The 13,604-nt window shown below is 34.7% G+C and overlaps 1 protein-coding gene across 3 annotated transcripts in view; it reads left to right on the top strand.

Moving 5' to 3' along the window:
* Positions 1–13,604, top strand: part of KCNT2 (potassium sodium-activated channel subfamily T member 2) — a 405,986-nt gene that overhangs the window by 183,678 nt on the left and 208,704 nt on the right. For all 3 annotated transcript variants that reach the window (XM_025392809.1, XM_025392815.1, XM_025392824.1), the window contains exons 10-12: positions 669–833; positions 2,966–3,102; positions 5,818–5,881. In XM_025392809.1, the coding sequence (XP_025248594.1) occupies positions 669–833; positions 2,966–3,102; positions 5,818–5,881 (366 nt within the window). The remainder of the gene's footprint in view (positions 1–668; positions 834–2,965; positions 3,103–5,817; positions 5,882–13,604) is intronic.

Genomic DNA, 13,604 nt, shown 5'->3' on the forward strand with positions numbered 1-13,604 from the left:
TATATAAATGAAATTAAAAATAAGTAGATGCAATCTCTAACTCTTTCCTATAATAAGCCCTGGGTGTCCATGTGTGGGCAGATCAGAAGCAGGCTATGGGGAAATGCAAATCAAACTTGCATATTCCGTTGCAAAACTTTGGCTGCAATGTTTCTGAATAGAATACCTACAAAAATGGCCTTCCTACTCCAATAAATCCATGCATGTCTTTCTTCCTGACGTCCCTCCCTTGCACCTTTCACTTTCCTCAGTTGCTGGCTACTATACAGCTAGAACGTGGCCTTGTGTGTTGTGGTAAGAGTAACTCCTATTGCATGAGATGTGGTTAGAACTTGACAGAGAATGTCGGAAAATAGCAATGAGGCTTTTCTGTTTCACTCAGCTCTACTGGACATAAAGCAGAGGTACAAACCTCTTTGTGGCCTGTTATTATGTAATAGCAAAATCATGTTAATATGTTTCCTTAGAGACCTGAAGCCCCTGGGAGGCATTTGCAGCCCTGTAGAAATTATATGAAAAGTCTATTGTTGAAGGGGAACACTGACAATTAGAATCTCAATGAGTTCCGTCTGGGAAATTGAAAGTACTTAATAAACAATAGATGTATTGCATTGATTAATTTATTTCCTTACCTTGTTTTTCATTCATATGTGGAAAATATATTACAGTTTGAACAGCTGGCTTATTTGTGGATGGAGAGACAAAAGTCAGGTGGAAACTATAGTCGACATAGAGCTCAAACTGAAAAGCATGTCGTCCTGTGTGTCAGCTCACTGAAGATTGATTTACTTATGGATTTTTTAAATGAATTCTATGCTCATCCTCGACTCCAGGTACATTTGGCTTACGTTATGTACTATACTGGATTGTACCTACTAACATATTGTCAAAGTCAATTAACTGATGGTGCAGCCTGCTTTGTGGAGGATTTTTATTTATACAACCAAATATAGAAAGAGTAAATGAAGAACCACAAATATAACCAGGAACATAGAAAAAAATGCTGGAGGAATACACAGTATTTTAAGTTTCCTTCTGTATCTACGCTAAAAGACAGATGGAATAATGTTAATGCTACAAAGAAGATTTTTCTTTGAATTAAAAGATTGCTTTTTCTCCCTTGGGTAGAGCATAAATGATATTTTTATGAAACAGTGAATTTTAAGATAAAATATGATAAAACAAGAAGGAAACCATTTCAATATCATCTGCTCAGTTAAATACTGCAGAATTTTATCAAGGATTGCTAATGGAAATGTGGAAGTCTGGGACTTTCATTTTTTTTCTTCTGTTTCCTGAAGTATAAATAGGTCCTATTTGTATAGCAATACATGATCAAAAATTGGACAATAACTAGGTGAATTGAGAATATGAATTAAGAAGAAACTTTTTTTCTGTCTATGCAGATCAAATTCTTGAATATTTCCACTTTCTGCTATGGGCCACGGCATTAATCTCCTTTCCTGATTACTGCACTTAATATATTTGAAGGTCTTGTATTAACTCAACCAATTTGTGTCAAGAAGTTGAATAACTCTAGACTTCAAGACAATGCTTAGTATATCTAATTATCCTTTCCTTACAAAACATAGAAATATTGATTTGTGAATATTTTGGAGACCTTTATAAATACTATATTTTTGTGTTTTAAAACACCTAATTTACAATTGATTCTTAAATGGTAGAATCATTTTGTTCTGTCTTAAATGACAGAATCATTTTGTTCTTATTCTTTTGTTTTGTTTTCATTTCACTCTTTTCATGTTAACTTGAATTTTTAATAGCAACTCCATACTTACTTGTTTTTTAAAATTATTTATATTTAATTAATTTCAAGCTTACTTATTATAACCCATAAAGAAAATCCATTTGGGGGAAAATTCTGATCCCATGGTTTATTAGCCTGTTCTCACACTGCTATAAAGAAATACCTGACAGTGGGCAATGTACAAAGAAGAGATTTAATTGACTTATGATTCCACCGGCTATACTGGAAACATGGTTGGAGAGGCCTAAGGAAACTTACAGTCATATGTAATATGAAAGGGAAGCAGGTGTGTCCTCACATGGCCAGAGCAGGAGGAAGAGGGTGTGATATACACTCACTATCAGGAGAACAGCAAGGGAGAAATCTGCCACCGTGATTCAGTCAACTCCCAGCAGGCCCCTCCCTTAACATTTGGGATTACAGTTTAACATGAGGTTTGGGCAGGGACAAATATCCAAACCATATCACACAGTCATTAACTTTGTCTAGTATCAATGTAGAGAATTATTTAAACTCCAGAAATTCCTAGTAGATATATTTCACAGCGGTAAAATGGTGAAAGTTTACCAGAGAATTTTAATTTCTATAGATCATTGTTTTAAACCGTTTCACCACTCAGATGTAATTTTCTCCAAATGACCATATATTTATAATATTTTGATATAATGTTCTTTTAATTTATTTTGTCAGTATTTTCAGTGTTTTTATGAATCCTTATTCATTCAAATATCCACCAGAAACTGTTTAAAATTATTGTATCATAATTATATTGCCAAATGATATAAATCGCTACCACAGTTTTGATCCTAAAAGTAATGAAGTATGAATTGATACTTAAATGTTTCCGCCTGGTGTTCAATGTATATTTTAGGATCAGTCTGTGGATAGAACTAAATCTTCACAATGTGAAAGTGTGTGCCAGGTATAACCACTGATTACCTTCCCTTATACTCTTAGTAAGATTGAAATAAGTTGAGATGAACTTATTGGTTTATGAGATTTGTGTATGTCCCAGTTGTATTTATTATGGTGTAATGCTATTTAATATATGCACAGGTTTCAAATGTGAAATTTTATTAGCAAAAGTTCATTTCAGTTTTATCATATTTCAGATTTTTCTTAGATATTTTATTTTTCAATGTAGTATAGCATAAAACATTATTGTTTCTATTCCATTGCCCATTTTGTTTTGAATAGGATTATTATGTGGTGATTTTGTGTCCTACTGAAATGGATGTACAAGTTCGAAGGGTACTGCAGATTCCAATGTGGTCCCAAAGAGTTATCTACCTTCAAGGTTCAGCCCTTAAAGATCAAGACTTATTGAGAGCAAAGTAAGTATCCCTGCCTTTCATCTTGCAGCTTACAGTTTTGAGTGACTTAATATTTTCTCTTTCCTCCAAATTTTAGCAATTTTCGGTGTTGCAAGATGTGTTAATGTTTGAGTGTAGACTTTTGCCTTAGTCCCTCTGCTGGCCAAACTAAAAGGTTAAAAATGTATCATGAAATCAGTGTGTTTACTCCTCTTTTTCAGCCTCATCTCAAGGCAGAATTGTTCAGCAGACTGTGACCACACAACACAATGAGAAAAGTGGCCCAGTATAATTATCTTAAGCTGTCAGAGATTCACAGAGGCATCTAGACTCACTGTTAGAGTAGTCTCCAAATCCCTGGATACTGTTTTTATCCCACATATAAAAATTGTGGGCTAAATATGATGTGACATACCAGTGCAGTGTGAGTTAGGGTTTACGTTTTAAAGACCTTGCACTATGTATTGGACAGAGAGCACTTGTGTTCCCTGGGGTCAGAGACAAAATGGTTGCTGTGGACTAGAGGAATCAGAAAGGTGACAGGTCTTACTTAGCTATCCTCTTCTTTTTGTGCATGTACCAGGCAATTTGTCTTAAAGGTGACATGGTCTTAAACATTTGTCACAAGTTAACGAGTTATATCATATGAGCAGAGTGTGAGTATTATTGAGCAGAGTGTGGACACCAGGGAAACAGAGTTTCTGCAAAACAATGTCCTTAGTTTCAGATGCCGGAAGGTGTCTTCAACAAAAGTGGTTTTGCTCAATATTTTCTGCTGTTTTTAAAGTTTTAAACATGTCTTCATGTTTATCCTTGAGTTGCCCTACATGCCCTTCTAGATTTAAAAGTCTCCCCACTGAATTGAATATCATAAGTGCTTTATACTTTTTTTTTCTTTCCTGGATAACCTGAGTGTGCACGAGTGGGTGTGTGTTTGTGCCTGTCTTCACCGTGTTTGCAAGTGTGTGTGTGTGTGTGTGTGTGTGTGTGTGTGTCTAGTGGGTGTTGGAAAAGAACAGAAGAAAAGTCAACTGTTTTGTGGAACAGACTTCCAGACTCCTTTGTGCTGCATAATCCTTCAAATGATGACTGGATACTTAGTCAGGAACTCTGATGTTACCTTTGATTTATATATAATGAAGTCAATTTAATGGAGTATTTTTTCACTGATTTAACTTCTGAAACAAAAACATCACGAAAAACTAGCAGGATATAATGAGTGTTACCTAATTGGAAAGTTACATTTCTTTGAGAGTATATTCATCTTTTAGGTGGATTAAATATATTTGTGGTCAGTGTACATGTGACAGTTCTATAAGTCATCAGATTTTCCCAGCACATCAGGTAAACCCTGGCTTTAGGTGTTTAGAGTTTGCTATCTATACTCATTATTTGGGTGTGCTAGAGAAACAGACGCTTAGATACTACTATAATCTAGATCTTTGTATTAATTGGCGTAGATAATCAATATTCCTTATTTATTGTATGACAACTAAGTTCTTCACACAGTAAGCATGAGTAATATTCATATTATGTTCAATATGAATTTGTGTAATACATGGTGGCTTCTTTCTATCTAACAAATTTATCTGAGTTATTGGTATAGCTATTAGTATCTAAGCTATATACTATTTAGGATTAATATAACTAATTTATTACTAATAGTCTTAAAATGATCTCTTGGTAAAAGCAATCATATTTACAAGAAGAATTCCTCCATGGGAATAAAGGAAAAGTGAAGGGAATGAAGGAGAGAGAGAGGTAGCTGGCTGGTCATACTCAAAAAGCTATTTTAAAAAATAAGAGTGACGCAGTATCCATTTTTATGTTCATTTCCAATCTTAGCTTCCTATAAAAGATTTGGGATTTAATATAAACTAATACATTTTTCAGTGCAATTCCTTATGCATAGAGCATGGAGTAGGATTCTCCAAACAAGTTTCATAGGTTAGTTGCATGAGTTTTGAATTGCTTCGTTGAAAATGGTATTTAGAGAAAGTTATCTAACACTCATATTATCTTAATAACCATGGCGCAACATCTTCCCACAACTGTTTGGTTTGGTCTTATTTCAAAGACTTTTATATTTCCTCTCCATAGAAAATTTTTTTTTGGAAAATATTTACTTTATTACAGTGAACCACAGAGATAAATCATTCCTCATTTTGAAAATAAACATTCCTGTGCTTTTGGAACATCATGTATCAAACACTAAAATATACTGTGTCCTCATCACTAAACTTAGGAAATATTGAACCCTAGCATGAGGGGAAGGGGCTTGGGAAAGGATGAATGATCTCCAGGAAGTATAAATACAGAGTAGAGTTTGACTTATGAATACAGAGAAGCTGTATTCCACCCCTCTTAGTTTGATTCAGACATTACAGTTAAAATACGATTAGTCATAAAATAAAGACCATTATATCCCCTTAATTTACTCAAAGCATGCATATAAAATACATTTAATAGTAAAAAGGAATAAAGTTTGACTTTTATTAACTTTTGTCATAAAACATTGAGTTATAATAGACAACCCAGTGGCAGATTTTTTTTTTTTCTTCAGAGTCAGATATAGTTAAGATCTACTAGAAATTCAACTTTCATTTAAGCTTAAGGATACACATGGTCTACATGTACATTTTGTGCAATATATGGACTAAAGACTTAAATTCTATTTTTCAGAAAACATGTAGATATTTCAGTGTGTGATTATTTTGTTTTTCCGTCTGTATTTAGGATGGATGACGCCGAGGCCTGTTTTATTCTCAGTAGCCGTTGTGAAGTGGATAGGACATCATCTGTAAGTTTCTAAAATCTCTTTTAGTAAGTTGTGCTTTCCATTTTAAAATATTTTTTTTAAATTTGAGTTTTTAAAAATCTGCCAACATTAAGTATTGGTGACCTTAAAGTTTTACTAAAAGGAAACAAGTATTACAGAGCTGCCTTTTCCTTAAGAACAGTTGTATCGATTGTATTAACAAAAGTGTTTTTCAAATAGTTTCTACAAATACTCTCATAATCTGTTGGTCAAAATGAATCATATATAAACAGAACTAGACCCCTTTTTTTAATTAAATATGTCTTATGAGTTGTAGTTTTGTTAAAGTGGCCTCAGTTTTTTCAACCTTAAGACAAAACAGATGGAACACGCATTAGAACCAATTGGAGTTTCTTAAAAATATGCATTTGAGAACCTTCTATTCAAGATATTTGGGTGCTAATCAACAACTTTATATTTTTAAAAGCTCCCCAGGTAATTCTGAAACACATTTCAGTTTGGTAACTTTTGCTTATATGATATTTATGATGCAATTTGTAGTTCCACAGTTCTATTAAACTTATAACTAAATTAAATTATATAAAGCAAATAATGGTATAAACTGTATTTAAAAATTTTTCATTTTATTACTTTTAAAAGTGCTTCATTATTTTATGTTCAGTAAATTCTACTATCTCCTGTGTTTATAAGCCATTGACTCCATCTGTAGCCATTATCTGTGGTGTGTGGACATATGAGAACAATTGGTGGTTTTTATAGCAACTGGGAAAAGGCAAAATGTGCATAAGTCTTTCAGGTATATGTTTTATTCTCTTCTGGAGCACTTAATAGGCATACTCTTTTACATTAATCTAGGACTGTAAGTTCTGAATGGGCAGGCTCTGTGTTGTCCTCATTCTAATTTACCTAAACTTCTTATCCATGTCTAAGATTTTAAACTGATTTTCTCATCTTTCATTTGGAGTGACAGCTATTAGCTGAATTGTGGCCGTGCAAAATTCTTATGTTGAAGTCCCAACCCTTAGTACCTCAGCATGTGAACTTATGTGGTGATAAGGTGTTGAAAGAAGTAATAAATTTATAATGAGACCATTAGCATAGGCACTAATCTAATATGACCAGTGTCCTTATAAAAAGAGAAAATTTGAAGGCAGCCATGTATACAGGGAAAACACCATGTAAACATGAATTTGGCAATATACATGCCAAGGAGAGAGGTCTGGAGCAGATCCTTCCCTCACAGCTCTCAGGAAGACCCAACCCTGCCAACACCTTGATTTCTGATTTCTAGTCTGTAGAACTGTGAGACAATAAAATTCTGTTGTTTAAGCCATCCAGCTTGTGGTATTTTGTTTGGCAGCCCTAGAAGCTAATAGAAGAGTGTAGACCAAAAAATGATTGGAAAACTTTAAAAATATTTTTTGAAATATATTTATATATATATACTTTTTCTTATATATATATATATATATATAAGAAAAAATATCTGCTCCCCGCTTTCTTCACAATTACTACCTGAATTCAGATCAGACTGATTCATCAGTTCATTTAAGCACTACTTTAATCGTCTTTTAATTGGTTCAACGTCGTAGGTACTCCAAACATGTTTACCGAAGAAATGAATTTGAACGGAAGATAATCAAGTGTTTCTATAATTGATTGACTTATGTCATTGTGAGTGTTGTGCCCGTTCGAGTGGTAATTTGGCTTTAAAATATTTTCAGTTTTTCAGTATGTGTACTATCTTTGTGTAACAAGGGAGGTGTAAGCATTAGGAAATAAATACATAATATCTTCTAGGGTACCCTTTATAATGTGAATTTGGAAGCTTTTAGTTAATCAAATGTATTCTATTTTTTTTTTTCCTGACACTACTAAATTGGAAGAAATGAGTAAGAAGATTTACACCTATAGGGACAACAGATTTGGTAGATGAGAAAATACTAATTTTATATTAATAATAATTTTGCAAGCTGCAAAGCAGATGGATGAGTGGCAACAGTGAAGGAAGTAAAAATTTAAGTTGAGACAGGAAACAAATTAGAAGCAAGCTGCTTTGTGCAACGGAACCTCAACAGTCTCAGAAAATAGAGGTACCAGATGTCTCTGAATGTAGGGTTATATGTATGACTAAATATATGAATACTGGTTATAAGTCTGTAAGAAAAGTAAGTTCTCTGAACCCCTCTACATATCCATTGCAGGTTACTTTCCTAATCCTGGTAAAAGAGTTTTGGAGAATTTGATCCAGGGATACTCTCTACTCAGAAACACCACCTACAGTTAAGAGTCTAGGTACCATGCTAAAATTAAGGGAATTAAGAGTAAGTTGCCTCAGTGAATGCCTCTGAGAACTGTTACAGCCTGATCCGTATCTCTATTGATGTTGACACAAGATTGGAGGAGTTTCCTCAGGGGAAATGATTCAACACAAGATAAAATGCCTTATATCAATCAATCAAAAGTGTGTGCATCTGTGTGTGTGTGTATGTGTGTGTGTGCGCGCAGAGATATGAAACCTGGTGTTCCCTAGTGCAATATTAAAAATTGATAACTCTAAAATAAAATCTATTTGAAAAAAGCTCTCTGCCTACACTCAAATACTAACCTCTTTTGAGTGCTTAACTCCTACTTGTATTCAGACACCAGACACAGGGCTTTGAGGACATTTCTAACAAGAACAAGAAGGAATAAGCAACAAACAAAAAACACATGCACAAAAAGAGAAACTCAGAGGAAACAAACAATATCATATAGTTCTGGGAAAATAAATCAATCTTAAAATATATATTTAATAAATATTCCTAGTTATATGAGAATATCGTACATACATAAAACAAGTATAGTAGACTAGATCACAAAACAAAACAAGACATTCAGTGAACCTGAAAGAGCTCCTGAAAATTAAATCTAGCATAACAAATGAATAATTTAATAAAAAGCCTAGAAGGTAAACCTAAGGACATTGAAGAATGAAGAATAATAAAATAAGCAATAAAACCAAATAGTGTAAAAGAAGAATTTAAAAGGTGAGAAAATTATGGTAGCTAAGGAGAAGCAATATCAATATAGTAGGAATTTAAGAAAGGGATTTTATTCTACTGGGGTAGAATATTATGAAAGACATAATGCACTCAAATTTTCCACACAGAAATTGTCAAATTGAGAGGGCCCAGTCATTATACAATTAGGACTAGAGAAGTTCTGTGCTGGTCAAGAAGAAGGAAACAAAAGAAAAGCCAAAGTAAAAAGGAAAAGGCATATGAGGAAGAGGAAAAATAGGAGAAAAAAGAAAATATTCAAAACTAAGGGTGGAAAGTTAGAATGTCTTCAGACCTCTCATCAGTAATGGCAGAAGACAGTGGGACAATGCTTTCAATATTCTGAAAGGAAATATTTTTTCACTTAGAATTTTGTATCCTGGCAAAAGTTTGGTCTAGTAAGAAGGTAAAAAGAAGTTATTTATATAAACTAAAGATTTTAAAGAATGCACAACTCTCTGGAAGCTGCTGGAAGATGTGTTTACCAAAAACAAGGAGTGAGTGAAAGAGAAGTAGCCTCAGGGGATCCAGCACAGGAGAGGATGAAAATCTCCATACTAATGGTGGAAGTGGACCCTAAACAGCAGGCTCTCAGTGCCAGCAGTCAGACCATTGTGGGGAGTGGAGAACTTCGGGAAGGCCACCTCTGGGGAGGAGACCAAGCTGGTGTTACCTGATGTGGTTGAGTGTATTGAGAACAGCTTTCCACTTCTGGTCAGGTGTTTTGGATTGCAATGCGTCTCCCCTTTTATTTTCATTTGTTGGAGCCCTAACTCCTAGTTCTTCACAATTTTACTGTATTTGGATATAGGGCTTTTAAAGAGATAATTAAGTTAAAATGAAGCCATTAGGGTAGACTATAATCTAATATGGCTGATGTCCTTAAAAGAGGAGAATAAAATAATAGGATATACAGAGATATCAGGGGTGCATGTGCACATAGAGTAACCAGGTGAAGAGGCCAATGTCACAGGCCTCAGAGGAAACCAGCTATGATGTGACTTCGTCCTAGAACTTCCAGTTGCCAGAACTGTGAGAAAATAAATGTCTTTTGTTTAAGTCATAGAATCTGGGTTGTTTTTGTAGTTGTTGTTGTTGTTTTCGAGACTCGAGTTTTGCTTTTCTTGCCCAGGCTAGAGTGGAATGGCTCGATCTCAGCTCACTGCAACCTCCACCTTCCAGGTACCATTCCTGGCCAATTTTAAAATATTTATTCATCTATTTATTTTTATTTTTATTTTATTTATTTATTTTTGTAGTTTTAGTAGAGATGGGGTTTCTCCATGTTGGTCAGGCTGATCTCGAACTCCTGACCTCAGGTGATCTGCCCGCCTTGGCCTCCCAAAGTGCTGGGATTACAGGTGTGAGCCACCATGCCCAGCCAAATCTGGGGTATATATTTAATGGTAGCCCAAGCAGACTAATGCATGCCAGATTCTAAATTAGTAACGAGTGGTTAGAAAACTAACAAAGGTCAAAAGAGACAGTTAGAAAGGAAAACAGATCACTCAAGATTGGAAATATAATTATAGCACTCAACATGCCATATTATGAAAAACAGCCATAATAATGCAAACACTGAAGATTAGTTTTAAAAAAATTATTGAACTACAGTCATGCACCGCATAACATTTCAGTGACAGACTGAATATACAATGGTAGTCCTATAGGATTGTAATGGAGCTGAAAAAATCCTATTGCTTAGTGACATCATAGCTGTTGTAACTTAGCAGTGCAGAGCTTACGTGTCGGTGATGATGTTGACAAAGATCAATAGGTTATACCCTATAGCGTAGTACGTGCTAGGCTGTGCCATTTAGGTTCTGTAAGTCCAGTCTATGCCCAATGACAAAATCATCTAATGATGCATTTCTCAGAATTTATCCCCATCGCTAAGTGACTCATGACTTGTATATTCAAAGGATGGGAAAAGGGAAATTCAGAATGAGGGATGAGAAGAAAGATATACCCTTTTGTTTCATAATAGAAAGCTAGTAGATAATAATTTAAATTGAAAAGCAGGAAATAATAATAAAATCAGTTAGAAATATGGAAGGAGGTTAAGAGAATACCTAGTTTTGGGGCTGTAAAGGGACTGCCTCTGTGGAGTGGAAATATGGTGTGAGAGTAGGAAGGAGAGAGGAGGCTGCACTTACATGTTATGGAACTTGTCTTTTTGGACTATGTACGTGTATGGGTTTGATAGTATTTTTAATTAAATGTGATTTAGAATATGCCTTGGTCTAGGAAAAATTCATTAATCTGAAAAATGCGCCATTAGTTGTGAGGAGGTAAGCAGGCTTCTTGTCACACGAGCTTCATGTAACCCTTGAGATGTCAGTATAAACATGGGTAAATTTGCAGTTGAACTGCCTGTATTTTTTATATATGTACTTTTTTTGTATTTCAATAAAAATCTATTTACAAGAAAAAGTGGCAAGCTGGATTTGTTCTCCAGGCCCTCATAGTTTGCTGACCTCTGCTATAGATAATTAATATTGTTTTAAATTTTTTTCTGTGGGTATATAATAGATGTATTTAGTTACGTTAAGTGAAATAAGCCAGGCACAGGAAGGCACACATTGCATGGGATCTAAAAATCAAAGCAATTGAACTCATGGATATAGAGAGTAGAAGGATGGTTACCAGAAGCTGGGAAGGGTAGTGGGGCAGTGGTGATGAGGAGATTGGCTTGGTTAATGGGTATAAAATAAAATAGAAAGAATGAATAAGACCTACTATTTGATAGCACAACAGTGACTATAGTCAATAGTAATTCAATTGTACATTTAAAAATAACTAAGAGTATAAGTGGATTATGTGTAACACAAAGGATAGATGATTGAGGGGATGGATACTTATATATTTTTTAATTCAACTTTCATCTAAACTTCTAATTAAATTATTCTGTCTTACTTTTACTTATGAATCAGGAGAAGATATAAGGCATGCCAAGTGAAGCTTCATAAAATAGGTAGAACTCAACAGCTGTTATACTTTCGCAAAAACTGTTTAGTAAAACAGGTAGCATATATAGCTATGAAAAGTTTAGCAGAATAGAGAGGGGTCAGTAGGTAGAGTAGTAGCCCCCTTATCCACGGGGAATAATTTCCAACATCCCCAATTGATGCTAATTATTGGTATAATTACCGATAGTACCAAACCCTATATATAGTATGAACAAATTTCTTTTTTCTTCTTTACAATTTCATGGATACAGGATTCGGTCTTATTATAGATCTTAGCAACCTCATCATATGATATTTTTCTTTCCTTAACTTGAGAACTTTCACCTTTTCACTTCAAGGAGGCACTTGACGGCTTCTTTTTGGCATATCCAAATTGGCAGCATCGCTACTCTTGCACTTGGGGCCACTAAGTAAAATAAGGGCCACATGAACACAAGCACTGCAATACTTCAAGAGCCAATGTGATAACTAAGACGGCTAGTAAGTGGCTAATGGGTGGGAAGCATATATAGTGTGAACATACTGGACAAAGGGATGATTCATGTCCTGGGTGGGACAGGGTGGGAGGGAGTGAAATTTTGTGCTACTTAGTATGGCATGTAACTTAAAACATATAACTTGTTTATTTCTAGAATTTTCCTTTTAATATTATTCTGTCAAAGTTGACCTTGGGTAACTGAAACTGTGGGAAGGCAAAACTGTAAAACTGTGGATAGGGGGACTATTATAAAAGGAAAACAAGTAAATTTTTAAAAACCTACCAGGGAAGTCAGTGTCAGAATTGGGGCATCTTGAACAAAGGGACAACAAGAGAGTGCCTTTGAGTCCTGGCAACTGGGTAGAGTTTTAGGTCTTGATAGACAGAAAGGGTAAGGAAGAAAAACTCATGTTCATGAGCGGTACAATATCTCTGCTACTTTGGCAAAGACTGGAATCTCTTTTAATTGTTTTATGTTTGGATGTACAGGGACTCATGGAAGTGTCTACAGCCCTTGGAGAGATAGAAGGTTTGAGGGACTTGGTTATAAAATAGAAAGCAGACTATTCCTAATGTGCTTATATCTGGACACAACAATAGGCTGTATCATTCACCTCTTTTTTAAACCATTTATATGTATATTGGTGAGCACAATGATTCAAATAAAGAAGTATAAAAATTACGCATTATGCTAAGTAGCTAACAGTGTTAGCATAGAGGACACCACATTGCTTGGTAATTAACATTCTCCCATTTAATATATTGTTTCTTAGGAAGGATCTGGCATAGTTGCTGATGCAAACACTACATTATGTCTTATACAGAGGTTGATTAAACAATTCTCTCAAACGCCACTACTCCTCCTCCAGCATTTGGTGTAAACTCAATCAGGGTAGTAGAAATCTTTGCTCTTTGATTCCTCAAAAGTTAATAAATGCATGTTTTTTCCAATTTTCACAATGTCGAGGTCTGCTTGTTTTGTTTGTATCATTCTCTAGGGACTGTATGGTGAATACAGGAGAGCTTGGTCCAGATAATTTCTTTTAGTTGCCTCTCCCCAAGTAAGTTGTTCTTGAAGAGAATAAACAATTCCTCCTTTGTGATTAAACAGTACTGCTACAATTGAATCATTTCACATGCAGTAAACTTTTCTTGGATATTCATTTAGAAGAAAATGAAATGTTTTGACGTTGGCCCTTAATATGATCAAGCCAGTGTCACTGTCATTTTATGTGCTTCCAGTACACAGCCAGTGT

The sequence above is a fragment of the Theropithecus gelada genome, chromosome 1, assembly GCF_003255815.1.
Source record: "Theropithecus gelada isolate Dixy chromosome 1, Tgel_1.0, whole genome shotgun sequence".
Classification (NCBI taxonomy): Eukaryota; Metazoa; Chordata; class Mammalia; order Primates; family Cercopithecidae; genus Theropithecus; species Theropithecus gelada.